Raw genomic sequence first — 17,376 nt, forward strand, 5'->3', positions numbered from 1 at the left:
CAGCCTTGAGGACGGCCCTGGAAAGGTAGGTTTCATTAATAACCCAACATTTGCCCATGTGATCTGACCACAGGGCTGTGCCTAGAACATGTGTAAGGACCTGAGGGGCCTCAGTTTCCCCACCTGTTAAATGAAAGGGCTGGGCAGGTGAGGAGTCTCTGGGCCCTGGCCCCTGCTGTCCAGTGGTTTGAGCCCCTGCACATCACTTCCCACCCCCAACCCTCAGCGGCGAAAGCCTGAGTCAGTGGCAGGTCAGTTAGTTTATTTTACCGTCAGTGTCTGTGAGTGGGTGTGGTGCTCAAGTCTATCGAGCTATGGATCCAGGACGTGCCCTCCACGCCTGCAGCCCTGATCCCAGGGGGTGACATCCTTGCTTTGTAGTGTGTGGTCTTCCAAGTGCCCCTGGGAGCTGCCCCAGCTTGGCTCCAAAGGTGACTTGTGGGGTCAGGAGAGTGGGGAGCTGGTGTTGTGCATGTGGTGGTGGTGGGGGGAGTTCTAAGCAGCCACTCAGCATGGTGGGGCTGGGCAGGGCTGGGCCGGGCTGGGCTGGGCTGGGCCGGGCTGGGCTGGGCAGGGCCGGTCCCAGGCAGTCCCAGGGAGGCTGGCTCAGCTTGGGCTGCGTGGGCTGCAATGAAGGCCCGTTTTCTCCAGGCTTCTCACTAAAAGGCCAAGAGCGTTTGATAAGGAGGCTGTGGGCACTACCCAGAGTCCAGGTGGAGGAGCATTTACAGGACCAGGAGCATTTACAGGACAGCATGTGCGTTCGGGGCTTCTGGACATTCCCAGAGTACCCCTGGCCCATGCCCAGGGGGTCTTTCTTCTCTAGAGGCCTGTCCCACCCTCCTGACTTCACTAGGGCTGCTCCACAAACTTCGGGGAGGCTGGGGGGCATGACTGGGGGAGGGAGGGGGGAGGGTTAGCAGAGGGAGACAGGAAGGGGCTGGGAGCCCACACAGGCTGGCTGGCACCCTCTTGCCTGCCTGTGGAGGGCAGCCTTGGGTGGTCTGGGCACTGGGGGAGGGTGACGGGGCTGGGAACCTTCCCCAAGGCCCTGTCACTTGTCCACATGCTGCAGCAGCAGGTCCACGGCCTCCGCGAGGTTGTCCACGTACCCGTCAGCCTTCACTTCGGGATGGTGCTCGTCGCTGGGCCTGGGGAGGGGACAGAGGCTAATCAGTCCCCCTGGGGAGAGGGATCCCCAGGCAGGCTCAGGCTATGCCAGCCCAGGTGCTGACACCCTTGCCCCCCATTTCCCCTCCCGCTCCCTGCTCCCTTTCCCCTTCTGTGTGCCCTCCCCCATTCCTGTTGGGCTCCCTTTTCTCTCCACAGCGGGGTGCTCGTGTGTGTCCACTGCTCGAAGCAGAACAAAACGCCCCCCAGCAAACACCCCACCCGGTTTATCATCCAAGTCCCTGGGCACCTGCCCCCAAACTCCCCTCCTCTGGGACCTTCATGGGCCCTTGAGCCAGACTGTCCATCAAATGGACTCAACCCCAAGAGGGAACGAGAACCCACCCATAAAAGATGCTGTGTGATGAGGTTCTGGCCAGCCGCCTTCGGCACACGGTACCCCTCCGAATGGCGTGCATGGCTAATTATGTTTAATTACATATCATTTAAATTCGAGGATCCATTAAAAGAAAGAGTTGCATTAGCAGCCAGCTGGTGTTTGCCAACACAGAGGAAACCGTGGACTTTTATGTCTTAATTACGTGATGCTGCTGTGGGCAGAGGCTCGTGGGGAGCTGGGGCTACGTTGGGGGACTCATCTGGGCCTGCCCACCCTGAAGGCCTGAAGCCCCCCTCCATGCTGGCTGTGATCTCTGACCTGTGGGGCCTCCAACGTGGCACATACGGAGGCTGGACCACGAAACCCAGCAAGGATGTGCCCATGGCAGTGGGAATGGAGCAGGGGTAAGGGTATGTACCAGAAGACTGAGGGGGTCAGGGAAACTTCCAGAAAGAGGGACATTCGGCTGGAATCCCACCCCACCCACCCCGTCCGTCAACCTCACTGCTGGCCTCCTTGACCCTCCCCAAAGCTGGAGGCAGGGACAGATGCCCTGGGAGTTGTCCCACTGAGGGGCCCTTGGTTGACTCCTGACTCTCGGGGGTATCTGTGGGCGGCATTCTGGTGTCCGTGGCAGCCTCAAGGTCCCACTGCCCCAGCTGTGGGATTGGAAGCAGAGACAGAGCTGCAATGGGGCAGCAAGATCAGAAGGCTGGCCAGGAGCTCCCACCCCCCCAACCCCCCCCAACCCGGGCCCCTTCCCAAGGGTATGGTGGGGGCCTTTGCCTTAAGTCAGTCCCTTCCCCCTTCCCTCTCCACTGGTTCCTCAGTCCCTCTTGTGCAGCTCCCGCCTCTCCCTGCGTAGATTCTGCTGTGGCTCCTCATTGCTCACGCCTCAGCCCAGTTCCTCAGCAGAGAGGAGCCCATCTTCATTAGGTGCCCTCCCTCCACATGCTAGCCCCCCAGCATCCAGAGCCTGCAGCTTTTCGGAGACTCCCTGCTCTCCCACACCTCTGTCGCTAGGTCCTGCTAGACTGGCAAACTCCTACTCATCCTTCAAGACCTTGCCCACTCGTTCCACATTTCCAACTCTGTACTCCACCCCATACAGCAAGTTGCTCTTTTCTGCACACACAGGACTTGCCCCCAGACCCCCGTGCCATTCTGCTGTGCCCTGCTGACCTGGGCTGCCCAGAGGGAGGGGCCCAGCGTCCTGCCCTCGGTGGTCACCCACGGAAGCCTGGTGCAGAGCAGCACCCACGCAGTCCACCATCGGTGAATGAACAAAGGCCCCACCCAGGCAGGGTGCTGCCCGTCATTAGTGATTCCTCTTCGTTCCCTGTGAGCTGAGGGCAGGAGGGAGCAACTAGAGAAGGCGGCCGATCTGTGCGTGGCTGGGACAGTGTCAGAGACGGTCTCTGTAGTGGCCGAAGGAAAATGGTGGCTGGGCTTCCCAGCAGAAGAGCCCGGCGAGGCCTTGTCCACGGCCACCTCCCTCTCCTGGGCTGACGCGGGCCAGGGCCTCTTCCCGGCCGCACCGACTGAGGGGACACAGGTGCAGCCCCTCTCTGAGGAATGCCTGAGGGGTCAGCGACCCCCGCCCCCACCCCACCCCCGGGCTGCTCCAGGGGCCCCTGAAACCAGAGGCCCCGGTGCTGACCACACACCCGGGAGGGGCGTGCATACTTTTCCCGTCTGTCTGGGAAGGACTGGCTGCACCCCCAGTGTCTGGGGCCGGAGCTGGGGCAGGCGGGCCAAGTGGATTCAGGGAACTGGCCCTGGGCAGGTGACACATTGAGAGTGACGCCAACTCCAGGCTGTGCTGCCGAGGTTGGAGGAAAAGGGCAAGAGGGTGCCCGGTCCTGGGGCTGGAGGTGACAGGGTGGGCTAGGGTCTTGGCATCTGAGCTCCAGGGGCCTGGGCCCGTGGGCCTGAGCAGTTGTGGGGGGCTTGGGCCAGAGCGTGGGCTCGATGCTGGGAGCTCCTCCTCCACCTGCCCTCCTCGGCGCCCAACCCTCAGGCCTATGTCCCCCAATCCCGCCCGCCAGGGCGTCAGCGCCCCTGGCTCCTGTGTCCCTCACCGGCTGTCCTCAGCCTCACCTGCCTGGGCCCAGCCTCAGCGTGAGGCCTGGTAGAGCCAGCCCAGAGGCCTCGAGCCCCACGTGGGGACCCTGCCGCCCCGGCACCTCCTGCCACTGATGGCAGAGCCCCCCGTCCCCTGGTTGGCCAGCCACACAGACAGGGTCTCTCCAGCTGCTTTAAAACCACATGGGGGAAACACTGAATTAAAACCCAGGCCTGAAGAGTCCTCGCCCCGACCCCTTTGAGGCCCACAGCTCGCCAGCGGGGAAAGGAAATGGAACGTGCTTCCTCCGGCTGGGACCTCCCCTGGGGTCAGAGCTCTGTGCGCGAGGGGGCAGGGCTCAGGTGCCTGGGCCTTTCCTGTCTGGCTGCTCATCTGTAACAGAGAGGTTGGGGTAGCCCTCCCCCAAATTACCCCCGGAGTCTTTGTGCAAATGAGGAAACAGAGGTCACCTGGGGACAGGCAGCCAGACCCCGTCCCCCACGCCCTCTTTGGGCCAGGGTGTCAGCCCCTTGGGGAACTAACAGCAGAGCCTGGAGCCTGACACCATTGGGGGAGGGGCAGGGACATCGCAGGTGCCCTGCCAGGGAGGTGGCCTCGGATGGAGATGAAGGGCTAAGCCCTAGGAGAGGTAGGGTTCCCACCCCCAGCAGCTTTGTGTGCAATGAGGAGGGGCCCCGGTCACCCCAAGGCTATCCCCATGGCCCTGGCACCCCTCTCTCCTGCCTCTGCTGTCAGAGGAGGTAAAGATGGGGTAGGGCCGTTTGCCCACCAACTGGGACACCCCCTCCCTGCGTGTGCACGTGGGCTGTGGCAGGCTGGGGGCGTCACCTGGCCAGCAGCCTCGGGATGCGGGCGAAGGTCACCCGGCTTGGGGGATGGGGGAGCCGCCAACGGTGCCGCACAAGGACAAGGGGACACTGTGCATCGGTCTCCACGTCTGCTGCACACCTCGTGAGGTGGGCACCCTGACTCGTCCGCTCCAGAGGCGAGGCCACAGGTACAAGAGGGGATGGGACCTGCCCAAAGTCACAGGCAGGAAATGGCAGAGCTGGGGCTCCCATCCCATGGGTCTGGCTTTCACAAAAATTTAAATCTGGCTCATTTAAGCGATTCTTCCCCTGGTACACAGGACAGTCTCCATCTGGGAGTCACTGATGTGCTGGTGACCTCCAGCCAGACCGAGGGGCCTGTGGGCAGGGTGCACCTTGCTTTGGTGTGGGCTCCAGGATGGAGGCGGCCCTGGGACGAGCTGGCCAGCTTCGGCACATGCAGTGAGGATGGCAATGTTTGTGGAAAACCGACGAGGAAAATGAAAGAAAAGGCACCCTTCACATGGACCCCCACAAGGTGCTGAGAGCACACGGCCTCCCCTCGGCTGGGCCTGCCCTGGCAAAACCTGAGACACTGGGCTCGAGGTGGCCAGTGTCCCGGGCCAGGCCTGAGCAGGGACGAATACACTCGGGGAGGGCAGGGAGCCAGAGCCCAGTGGGGGACCGACCTCACCATGGCCCAGGCAACCACCTTCAGGCCACTCTGTCCAGAGGGAGGAAACGGGCCTGTGTACAGCCTGGTGGCAGCTCGTCAGCCAGAACCGACCCCCAGGGCCAGCTGTTTCCTGGGCAACTCTCAGTGCCCATTCATGCAGGCACCGGGGGGCAGTGAGAAGAGAGGTGGCGTGCTGAACGTGGGGTGGTGCTCCACGGCTGCCAGCATCTCAGGGGCCTCTCTCCGAGGGGCTGTGGCTAGAGCCCAGCCAGGTTACCAGGGCTGAGTGCCGTGGTCCTGCTCCGCAGTGATGGGTAAGCAGGTTCCGGCCCATGGTGGACCTGCAGAGACGCCCACCTTGTGCTGGGCCTGGGACAGACGGGACGGGGAGTGGCCATCTAGCCCGTGCCCCCGGCCTGCCCCCGGGGCCCACTTCTCCAGCCCACAGGACCCTCCATTCACAATATTATTCACAGTAGTGACAATTCCCGTCCCTCTCCCTCTGGAACCTGGCGCAGGGCCTTCCACAGGCAGGAGATAGTGCAGCCTTCTGACGGCTGACCAGGTGGAGGCGCAGAGGGTAAGTGGCCTGCCCAGGGCCCCAGGGCCAGTGCCGGGAGGCCTGTCTTCCTCCCAACCTGGCTGGAAGCACTTGCACCACAGTCCAGGCCTCACCAGGAGCCAGGGCCCCGAGTGGGCAGATGGTGGCGGCCCCACCTGAAAGGCTGGCTTTGGCAGAGGGGTGGGTCTGCTGGGGGCTGGGCAGCTGGTCTCACAGCAGAGGAGTCTTGACAGCTGTTCTGAATATTTTGATAAAAACATGGTGAACACCTGGTGTGTGTTTAGATTAAAACAAGCTGGCCCGGCCCCTTGCAATGTGCTCTCCAACGGCCAAGTCCCCTGAGAAGTCCCCATGCGCCCCACCCAGCCAAAGGGGCACAGGGTGGGCGCTCATTCCCGCCTCCCCCAGAAATGCCACCCCACCCCCTCCTCTTGAGGCTAGACCACGGGAGGTCGGGAAGATCCCCGGCTAGCCCAGCCGGCAGGGGCTGGCACACCCAAGCTCTGGGTTCTCATGAGGAGGCCCAGGATGACCAACTCATCCCGAGTGGCATCAGAAAACCCTTCAAGGGGGCGGTTTGCTTATCTGAAAAGGACTCACTGGCTCACAAGGACTGTCCCCTGAGGGGTGGGTCTCCTCCAGGTGCCCCTGCCTCTGGTAGGGCCTGCCTGTCCCCCTGCACGTGGTTCTGCAGCGGCCAAGCGGCCTTCCAGTTTGTCACCTACACCTTGCCGAGTGCAGACTCCATCTCCTTTGCTGTCCCCTCCTCAGGGCTGCAAGCTGACAGCAAAGAATCACTGCACAAATGTTCACGACCGACACGGTTTCTCTCCAACCAGGGGAGAGTGACTCATCTCGTGTGGTTGATCTGCTCCGTGAAACGGTGCAGCTGTGAGCACAGGTCAGGGGAGGGGAGGAGACGAGAGGACACCTGCACGTGTCCAGGGCTGCAGCCGGAGCCGGCAGGACCGGAGGAGCTCGCGGCCAGGTGTGGCGGGGTGACAGGTAGGCTCTTTCCTCTAAGCTCCCTGGGGGCTTATCTGACGGGCAACGCTGTCCTCGGGTGCGCACAGTAGAGGCCCAGCTTTGTCTGGTCACTGCCTCACTCGAGACATTAGCGAGGCTGGAAAGTCCAGGTGGTGCTCCTGCCCAGCCAGACACGACAGGCACAGCGGCCCCCCTGGGAGGGGCAGTCCAGGCAAGCCCTGTCCCTGGGGCCAGACACGCTGGGCACGGCAAATGCCACCTGCTCTGCAGAGCACATCAGTTAATAACAGCACAGCCCGCTGGGCTGCCTAGCCTAGGTAACCCTGGGGTTACCTGCAATGCCAGCAAACGCCACCTGGAGACACCCCCCCCGTCCTTCCCCCCCAGGGCTGGTCCTCACCCCAGCCTCTCTGCCCAGCCAGCGGGTTCAGGTGGGCCCAAACCCACCAGCCTCTGGACAGAGTGGCCTAGGGGTGTGCCCAGCACAGTGACATCTCATTCATATCCACCGAAGAACACGTCACACCCCACCCCAGAGGGGACTGGGAGTGAGAGGTTTGCTTCGGGTGACATGGCCAGCACGCGACAGGCTGGGACCCAGATCTGAGCCCAATGCCAGCGCGTTCCCTGGACCTGCTGTGTGAAACAAGGCCCCAAACCAGGCCAACGAGCCCTCAAACCCACGAGCTGGAGGAACTTCAGTCCCTCAGTTTTCGGGCAAAGAGAGTGAGGCTCGGAGAGGCAGGCACTGGCCCGAGGCAGCCCCAGAGGCAGGAAGACTCTGTCTTCTCGCAGAGCTGAGCCTGGCTTCGGGCACAGGCTACCTGCCTGCCACCCGCGAGGCAGAGGCCCGAGCGGAAGGGGGTCCAGGACTCTGTCTCCTGCCTGTACTTACAACAGGGGGGTGGGTGCGAGGGTGGGCATCTCTCATCAGTCTATCCATACAGATGGGGAAACTGAGGCACAGAAACGGAGGGCCTGGAGTGAGCCAGCCGGGAGGCCAGTGTCCCGCCCCCGGCCTGACTTAGCACCTTCCACCCGGCGGGTTCCCCGAAAAGCTGACAGGCGCCACCTCATTCATCACAGTCCAGCGGCACCTCGTAAACGGTCAAAGCCGCCCAGTGAGGGGCCATTCATCCCGGCCCTCAGGACGCCAGCCGCCGGGTGGGGTGCCCCACACTGGGCCGACTGTGCGGCGGGAGCCCATCCAGCTGCCCGCTGCTGGCACACGCCCCGCCTGGACCGTTCCTAGACGGACTCCTGTTTCCTTCAGCTTCATCTCCACTCGAGAAGACGAGCTGCTCCCAGAACATCGCTCGACGTGGCTTTGATTTCCTCAGACCCGGGTCCTGACCACAATTCACAGGAAAGCCATAAACCTCGAACGAGCCAGGCCGTGGCCTCCAGAAGCCCCTGGCAGCAGCCCCCGCAGGCTCCTGCTGGCCCCCCTCACTGTGGGTGGGATGGCAGCCCTCAGGTGCACTTCCTCAGGGATCCTCAGGGAGGCGCTGCCCGCGTCTCAGAGGCTGCTCCAGGCTCCCACAGAGCCCCGTGGAGGTGGGAATGTCTCACACTCCGCCGCAGCAACCCCCCTGCAAAAGTCCCAGCATTTCCCCGTGGGCACCTGTGGCACCCGTGGCACCACGACTCCCTCGGTCGTGCAGAGGCCTCAGCCCCGACAGGCTCGTCCACCCCCCCACTCCCCTTTCCCCGCATCTGGGAGGGCGGAGAGAAGGCTACGTGATTGGACAAACGAGCTGCTCCCACAATTATTTGGAAGGAAGGGCGGATTAAAACCTGCGAAGCCAGTCAGTCACACATCTATTTTCCTAAGGGGGTGGGAGGGGGTGGAGAGAACTTTCCTGAAAGGACTTGGCCTTGAAACATTAAGTCAAACAACTGGGTTTGGCAGCGGCCGGCCTCGGAGCCCGCCAGCCGGGGAGACGGCCCAGCGCGCCGCGGCGAGGTCTGGAACAATGGACACATTCAAGGCCCGGCCGGAGTCGCTGCACGTGGGGGCTGCGGGTCAGAGGGGCTGCAGCCACAGGGACCCCAGCTCTGACCCCAGAGCCCAACCGCGGTGCTGCAGCTGCGGCCGAGGCTGCCCAATGGCGAACCCCACACACCTGTCCCCACAGGTCAGGAGGGTCAACAGGGCTGTCGGGATGGCCAGGAAGAGGCCTCGGTTGGCGCCATTAGCACCGGAGGTGCCAGTAGGAGGGGCCTCCCTGACCAGCGTTTGGAAGAGCGAGCCCCCAGCCCGTGGACGTCCGTCTTCCAGTAGAGCTCCGGCTGGTCCCTGCGCACTGGGCCCTGGACGGAGGGGTCAGGCAGAGCCCGAGTGGCCACTGCCCACACCTGCTCGCGTCTGCCATCCTGCGAGGGACGGCGAACCAAGGCTGAGCCCCTCTGAGGCTGAGCCCATGTCACCCTTTAAAAGCCAAGTTTTAATTTTTGCCGATTAGGCCTTTGCCTTTTGAGGCAGCTTAGAAGCCAAGACGGTGGGTCTCCCCAGGGTCCTGCCCAGCGCCGCCCCCCAGCACCGAGGCGAGAGTCGGCTTCAGGATCGAGAACCTACCAATACGGATGTGTTTGTGCGGACATTTGCAAACAACTCCCACTTGTTTATTGAATTAAAAAGCACAGATTGTTGCTTTAGAGAGCAGTGCTTCAGGTTGGGAGGCCCCAGGGTACCCTGGAGGCTAGAACCAGGGTGGGGGGGCCCGGGGTACCCTGGAGGCCAGAACCAAAGTCAGATAAGTGCTGGCGATGGTGTGGACAAATCAGAGCCCTTGTGCACCGCAGTGGGAGCGGAGATGGTGGGGCTGCTGTGGAAACAGTCCGGCAGCTCCCCAAATGGTTAATGTTAGTCACCATTCGACCCTGTAACCCCCCCACTCCGAGGTGTATGCCCAAGTGGAAGCAGCCAGTCGCAGGAGACCCATTTTCTATGGCTCCGTTTATATGAAACGTCTGCAACAGGAAACCTACCGACAGCGGATCAGCAGGTGCCTAGGGCGGGGTGGGGCGGGGGTGGAGCTGGGGGGCAGGTAGCCAGATGGGGAAGATGGCACAGGGTTTCTTTCGGAAGTGATAGAATATTCTAAAACTGACTGACCGGTTACCGGCCTGTTGTGTGTGAATACCCTAAAAACCACGGAATTGCAGACTCGAAACGGGCGAGCCCTGTGGCGGTGGGTTACATCTCCATTAAGCTGGTTTTAGGCCTCACCCATCTGCCTTGAGCTCCCTGCTTCCGACGGGGGCCTGCTGAGCCTCCCCGATAACACTGAGGAGCTGTCGAAGGAAAGAAGATTCCAGGTCCGAACCCCAGACCTGCCAGGGACACACCTGGCCATACGCACATTTAAGAAGCTCCCTGAGGGGGAGGCCTGTTACCCAGCGAGTGTGGGGGAAACCGCTCTGAAAGGAAGCCTGGCTCTTTGCGCAAGGAGGCGCCCGACGATGCTCGCCACGGCGTGATTTATCATCATGAAAAACTGGAAGCCGTCTGCACGTCCGTCGGCAGGAGACTGGGACACACATCGGGGGGCGGCCATACATTGAAATGCATACGTCACGCTGGCCTGCGTCCCGGCGGGCCTGGGACGCGCACTGGCGGAGGCTGCCCGGCCTCCAGATCAATGGGTCCTATGTGCGATCTGCCCTGTGAGTGCCAGGTTGCAGGAGCACCGTCGGGAACTGGATGGTGTTCAGAGCCGCGATCCTTCACCTTCCCAGGAGCTGGCTATTTCCCCGGGAGGCAGGAGTGACTCACGCTCGCCGGTCCCACGGGGTTGAGGCCACGCCAGGAGCCGGGCGCCTGCTGCCAAGGGCTTCCCAGACCCTGGTGCCACCATACTCCTCGAAAGAAAGGCTCTGTAGTCAACCGGTGTGGGGAAAGCGGGAAACCCTGCCCTTCTGGGCCAGTTACAGGCCTGTTGACTTGGACGACCACTGGGAAGATCTGCCCTGAAGAGACTCAGAGGCCCGATGGCAGTGTCCGGGGCACCTTTCGGAGCACGTGTTGTGGCGGTGGGACCGGCAGCCCAGGTTTTCCCAGACCACTCGCCTGTGGAACCCTTTCCCACATGATCCCCGTTATTAGAAACCCCCCGGCCTTTCTCTGGGGCTCCAGGCAGCCTGACATGGGCAGGGCCAAAGTAAATGATGCAAAGAACTCCAATGTGGGGAGGGTCCCAGGACTTACGTCCTAGGAGCGACTCCATGTGTCAGCACCAGGACCAGTGATGGTAAGCGCTCCATGGACGATGTTACACTAATCTCCCCGTCCTTAGGATGCAAACAGGAGTGCCTGCTTTGTCTCCCTTAGAGGCTGCTGGGCGGGTGAACCGGTACCTGAGAGCTCAGCAGGGTGAACGGCCCGCTCACCTTGACACTCGCCGGTGGAGACTTGGCCATGGTCTGGTGGTCAGCAACCCACCCAGGGCACAGGCCAACTGGGATCGAGGAAGGAGGGGGGGGCGGGAGGCTCTCGCTTGGCAGTAAGGACCATGGGTGCCCCACCTGGGACAGGCCTTGCACTGGCACCGTCCTGGAGACGCTCTCCCCAGGCCCCTGTCGGAGCTGCTCGGGGAGGAAGGTGTGTGCGCATGTGCAGGGGCCACAGCCTGTGTTCCTGGCAGGCCTGGGGGCAGGAGAGGAGGGGCCTGGGGGCAGGAGAGGAGGGGGCCTGGGGGCAGGAGAGGAGGGGCCTGGGGGCAGGAGAGGAGGGGGCCTGGGGGCAGGAGAGGAGGGGCCTGGGGGCAGGAGAGGAGGGGCCTGGCCCTTCCCACATGCAGACATGGCCCCTGTCTCCCCTCGACGCCTCACACTTCACACTGGCGCTTTCTGTTCTGCCAGCTTCATAACATTTTTTTCCTTAAACATATTTCTGGGAAAGCTGTACTTTCACCCTGTCCTGCCAGGGCTGTGTTTTTTGTTTGTTTTCTTTTTTAAAAAAATGTGTGTACTCCATCAGGCAGTAAAATCTCCACATGAAGTCATCCCAGGCAGCTAATCATCAAAACCCTGGGCGCTCAGGGAACCAAGGGATTAGGAAACCAGGCCAAGTGCTCCAGTCGACATGGAGGTGACCGGTACAGCCGGGGCCGCGTGTTCTCTGGGCTCTGGCCTCAGTTTATGAAGCTCTGGTGACCGAGCATAGCAGACACCCAGGGGTGTGGCCTCTTGGTGGGCCAATGGGCCACCTGGAATCCTTGCCCAGCCCTGTCCCTGCTGTCTAGATGTGTCACACTCCCACCCACACACCCACGTGCACAAGTGTATGTGCATGTGAGCACACGTGTGCATGGGTGTACACACACATGTTACATGGGGGCCATCCATGGGAATGTGTGTATGTGTGTGTGCAGGGTGTCTAACCAAGGAGACTAACTCCGTCTGCTGGAGGTCACAAGCCACAGCTACTCACACAAGTGGCCACCTGAGGCCAAACTGGGACATTAACCAAGAGTGCTGTCCCTTTTCAAGCCAGAGCGCTGCTCTGTGTTCATCTGGGGACATTAAAGACTCAACACAGACCACAGAGAGACCACAAAGGACATTGTCATTAATAACAATAATACGAGTCACTGCTTACTGGTGGTCACCGTTAGGTGCCAGGCAGCAGACTGAGAACTTGACCTGTGTTTTCTAGTCTATTATTTATGCTCACGGATAAGTGGAGGAGACGAAGGCTGAGGGGGACAGCAAAGGCCCACAAATGCAGTGAGTGGCTAAGCTGAGATTTGAACCCGTGCCTCTGGTTGCCCACGAGCGCGTGCTCTCATTTATAAATGTTTGTCACCCAGTTCTGCCCAGGCCTATGGACACATAGCTGACCAAGGCAAGGACTCATCAACAGGGAGCTTGCAGTCCACTGTGGGGACAGACCTCATCACAATTAGCCCCAACAGAGGTAGGGCAAAGGGCTGGGGTGCCCCAAAGGACAGAGTTGCAGGGTCCATGCCCTCTGGGACTGAGACCAGAGTCCTGGGGAATTCCCCTTTCGCCTCCCCTGTGCTCCTCCCTGTGGGACCCCTGGACACTTCCACCAGACTGCAGGCCAGACAGGGTGTGTAGCCTGGGGTGCCAGCTCTCCTAGATACTGGGGGTGGGGGTGGGGTGCTGACCAGGCAAAGTGCAGCTGCCCCAGGAAATCCGATGGACAGGGTCTGGGTGGCCGAGATGCTCAGCCCGGCAGGCATCACTGCTCACTCTAGGACCCTCGGCCTCTGTACAACTAAATTGTGAAGCTGCCCACCACCTCTCTCCCTCACAGCCTCACAGTGACCTGGCCACATTTTGCTGGGGTTCCATCAACTCTGTGTGAAGGACCTCAAATGCAGAGGTCTGCTGGTAAACTGATCTCTGGGGAGGGTGGGGAGGGGTGAGTAAACCCCGGTTTGTAGTGTTTGCCAATTGCCATGGTGTAAATACTTCCACGAGGCAGATTTCAAGCTACCAGCATAGCAGGGCTGAGCAGAGCTGGGAAGAGATGTGCACAGCTGACTCCTGTAATCTGGTTCCAACACCCTAATGGCCTAAGTTACAGTTACACATGACACCTGAGCCATAAGGCTTAGTGTCAATGCTGGGAAGGCCAGAGAAACCTGGGCAGAGGCCCCGCAGGATGGCCGGCACCCTTGGACTTCTAGCTTAGTGTCCCCCAGAGGACAGAGCCGTGGGCTGGCCCTGGGGGTGTGAGGGCAACCCTTCCCTGGGGACCCGAGGATGCTAAACAGACCCCTGGAACTGGAGGGGCTCCTGAGCATGAGGAGGAGGGTGTAATGTCACGTCCAGTTCCCAGGATCTGGTCCCCAAGAGTAACTGGAGAAGGTGGCAATGGCCGCAGGGCCAGGCAGGGAATCACAGGCTCAGCCACACCTGTCCCTGGGCCTCCCTGAGCCACCGGAGCTTGGCATGGCAACTGCCCACAACAAACAGTGCACGGCAGCCAGGTCGGGCTCTGCAGGCCACCCAGGGCTGGCACGTGCACCCACCTCAGCACAGGCCCTCCTCCGGGCCTTGGTCTTGTTGGGGTCCTGAAGGCATAAAGTCCAGTTTTCTCCTAAACCACGGCACAAGGAGGCACGGTGGTCCTGCACCCGGCTCAGGCAGCTGTCGCCCGATCCCGGGCCAGGAGGGAGCTGGCAGCCACAGGCCGGGCTCTGTCGCAGCCTCTTCAGCCGCCCCTCTGTGACCTTGAGCAAGCACCCCTCCCCCCAGGTCTCTGGCTGCACAGGGGACGGGGAGCCCTGCTGCTTCCCCACCTGGCAGAACCTACAGGCCAAGAACTGACACGGGAAAGACACTGAATGTTTGGACAAAGGTGGCCACTCAGGACACGCCTCACTTCCTGCCAGGCTCCGCGCATGGACCCTTCCTGAGCTGCATCCGAGGGTCAGTTAGACTCTGGGCTGGCGGCTCTCAGTGAAAAATAGCGCCCTATTTAAGAACAGGTGCAAAACCCAGCTGGAAGGGTCCTGCTTCCCCCCGACTAACCCGTAACCCTAAATATAAACGCATTTCAGTGGGAGTTCTTGGGGACAGTGACCTGCACAGCGAGCCCATGGGAGCCTGTGCTCTTTACCGACGTGCAGTAACGCCGGCAAGGGAGACGTTTGCCCGGTGACAGCCTCAAGCGTGTCAGGAGAGACTTGCTGTCACCTGGCGCTACGTTCGCAAACCTGCAAGCAGAGGTATGCTGAGGCTCTGGTGTGTTTTTTCAGCACCAACAAGCAATTATCCGGCACCGGCTGGGTGTCCTACAATCAGACTCGGTTCCGACACATGCTACCTGGAGGTGGCATCAGACCCCACAGGTAACGAGCCGAGTCCCACAGCACTGCCCCCCCGCCCCCCAGATGCCACCTGCAGGCCCAGGCTGTCACCTGTCTTCTGACCAACGAGCTAAATCAGTGGCTCCCATGACCCATCCTCGAGTCAGATTAATCTGCTAAAGCAGCTCCCAGAAGTCGGAGAAACATCTACAGACGTTTACCTGTTTATTATAAAGGACATTCTGAGGGATACAGATGAAGAGGAAGGCACGGCGAGGTCTGGGGGAAGGGCACCAGCTCCCCCACGCCCCTGGCCGCCCGCGTCCCATCTCGGTTTTCAGGAAGGCTCCATGGCTCGGGCCCGATTCATTAACATCAGCCATTGGCGACTGAACTCAACTTCCAGCCCCCTCCCTGGGAGTGAGGGGGACTGAAACCTCCCACCATCTAATCCCCGGGCTGGTTCCCCTGGCAACCAGCCCCATCCTTAGGGACCTTCCAGAAGTCACCGCATTCACATAAACTCCGGTGGGGTTGAAAGGGCTTGTTATAAATGTGCAACACCGTCATCACTTAAGAAACCCCAAAGGTTTGAGGAATTCTGTGGCAAACCTGGGGACCAAGAGCGTGTCTTTTTTGTTATGAGTCGCAGTATCACAGAGCCTAACCCCGGACGTGTGCGGTGAGGATGTCGCTGCTGAGCAGGGACACAGGCCCCTGCAACAGCCCCTGCCCCACGCCTGTCTGGCAGTTGCCCCTGCTTTATCGCCTGGTGGGGGAACAGGCGAGAACAGGTGTGTCTGGCCCAGGTGAGTCCCCCCACTAGCCATTTGGTCCTGGGGCGTGCGTGTGTCAGGAAAGGGCAGGGTAGGGCCCCAGCAACGAAGCGTCAGAGCAGATCCCCACCCCACCCCACCCCACCTTGCCAGTCTCTAGAACCCAGAGCTGGTGTCAGGGGACTGTCTGGTGACCCCAGGCACCCCGTGAGCTCCGTGAGGACTGGCAGGAGAGTGTTACTTTGCTCTTGTGGTTTCCTGTTTTAATATATAACTTCTTCCATTGTAAAAAAAAAAAAAGGAATATGACCATAATCACATGTTCGCAGCTTGGAGACAAGAAAAGAGGACCCACCATTCCTCAGCACAGCGCTGCCCCAGGCCAGCGCCTGCACTGTGCCCGCCCCGCGCCTCGTCTCCCGGGGAGCAGGAGGACGGCAGGAGGCCCACGTGCGGACGGTAAACAGGTAAATGACGGGTCGGTTCCGTCCTCTAACTCAGCGATTTTCAACCGGTGTGACGCAAGAATTTTTAAAACACGCAACACCTGGCTGTTTGGTCAGGGACACTGACCTCTTTTCCCTCAGACTGTCAATAAAAAAAAAATGACACCAACCAGCAGCACAATAGCTGTCTGGTGTGAGTGAATCAGAATTATAACTATATTTTTTGGTGTGCCCCGGAATTTTAGTAATTAGTTTATGTGCCGTGAGACGAGAAAGGCTGAACATCGCTGCTCTAGCTCAACCACCATGAGCATCTGGGTGTGTTGCCTGCCAGTCCCCCCCGGCACGCTTATCCCAGTTACCATCCAACTTAGACAAGAAAGTCTGTCATCGGCTCCTGTCCCTTCCGATTATATCACAGGCATTTTTCTGGGTTGCTACAGACAAAGGGTTTTTCCGCCTTGTTGCGTTTTGAGATAATTGTGGATTCACACGCAGCTGTAAGAAATCTGTAGCTACACCCCCAGAGACAAAACCATCGAACAACATCGAAACCAACGCGCTGGCCTCTTACAGCGAAATGCGGCCGATTCCCATCAGGCCCAGGACCCGACCTGCTCTGCATGGCCGCCTCCCTCCGGCCCGGCTCCCTCCTCAGCCGTCGACCACAACTCCGTTTCCCGTCACTACAATTTTTATCATCTTGGGAATGTTATATTCATGGCATCAGATACTTTGTAGCCTTTGGAAACAGGCTTGTTGCCCTGGAGATGATACAGTGTAGCAGTAGCTGGTCTCCCCCTTGCTGAGCGACACTCCCGGTGTGGGCCTGCAGTCAAACCGGGCACCCGCTGCCGGGCACCCGAGCGCCTTGCTGTGGACACTCATGTCCAGGTTTGGGTGCGAATTACACGTTTTTGTTTCTGTGTGATAAACCAGGGTGCCATTGCTGGGCCGCATGATCACTGCATGTTTAAGGTTATTATGAAGCTGAAAAAATACTCGCTCGAGCGGCGGCGCCATTGCACGTCCTCGCCGGCAGCGCCCGAGTGACCCGCATCCCAGGCTTCCTCAGCGGCATCTGCTGCTGTTGCTATTTTCCGTCTCAGCCGTTCCCATGGGCCTGTGGTGATATCTCGCTGTGGTTTTTATTTGCATTTCCCTCGTGACTAATGATGCTGAAACATCCTCACGTGTTTATTTGGTCTCTGAATGTCATTTTTGGTGGGACGTCTGTTCATTTTTTTCAGTCTATTTTTTTTTTTTTTTTTCTGTTCTGATGGTTCGTTTTTCTCTCTTCGTGTTCACAGGTTCTTCCCTCTGTCCCCTTGATTCTGCCGTCAGGCCCATCAGTGAGGCTTTGTATTTTGAGCACTGTTTTTTTCAGTTCTAAAACTTCCATGTGGTCTCCTTCTTTACATCTTTGGCTTCTTTGCTGAAATTTTCTACTTTTTCCTTTGTTTCAAGCACATTTGCGATTGCTCACTGAAGCATTTTTATACCAGCTGCGCAAAGTCTTGTCCTAACATCTATGTCATCGCGATGCCGGTGGCTACTGATCGATCCCCTTTTCTCATTCGAGTTGAGATTTCCTTGGTTCTTGGTATGACATGCAATTTTGTACTGACACTGGGACGTTTGAGGTATTGTGGTAGGAGACTCTGGGTCTTATTTAAACATTCCCTTTTAGCTGGCTGTCTTGGACGCAACTCCAGCAGAGGAAGCAGGTAGGGCTGTCTG

At 59.9% G+C, this 17,376-nt stretch overlaps 1 protein-coding gene across 3 annotated transcripts in view; it reads right to left on the reverse strand.

The window, feature by feature from the left end:
• Positions 1-229: 229 nt before the first annotated feature.
• LHPP (phospholysine phosphohistidine inorganic pyrophosphate phosphatase) overlaps positions 230-17,376 on the reverse strand; it is a 51,685-nt gene continuing 34,538 nt past the window's right edge. The window contains exons 7-8 of one of the 3 annotated variants that reach the window (XM_087824039.1): positions 1,113-1,151; positions 230-659 (exon numbers count right to left, since the gene is read on the reverse strand). In XM_087824039.1, coding sequence (XP_087680165.1) covers positions 305-659; positions 1,113-1,151 — 394 coding nt within the window. In that variant the 3' untranslated portion in view covers positions 230-304. Of the gene's footprint in view, positions 1,152-17,376 lie in introns of all 3 variants that reach the window. The other 2 variants (XM_087824040.1, XM_087824041.1) reach the window with 2 other exon arrangements.

This window comes from Miniopterus natalensis, chromosome 14 (assembly GCF_054644295.1).
Source record: "Miniopterus natalensis isolate mMinNat1 chromosome 14, mMinNat1.hap1, whole genome shotgun sequence".
NCBI classification, from domain to species: Eukaryota; Metazoa; Chordata; class Mammalia; order Chiroptera; family Miniopteridae; genus Miniopterus; species Miniopterus natalensis.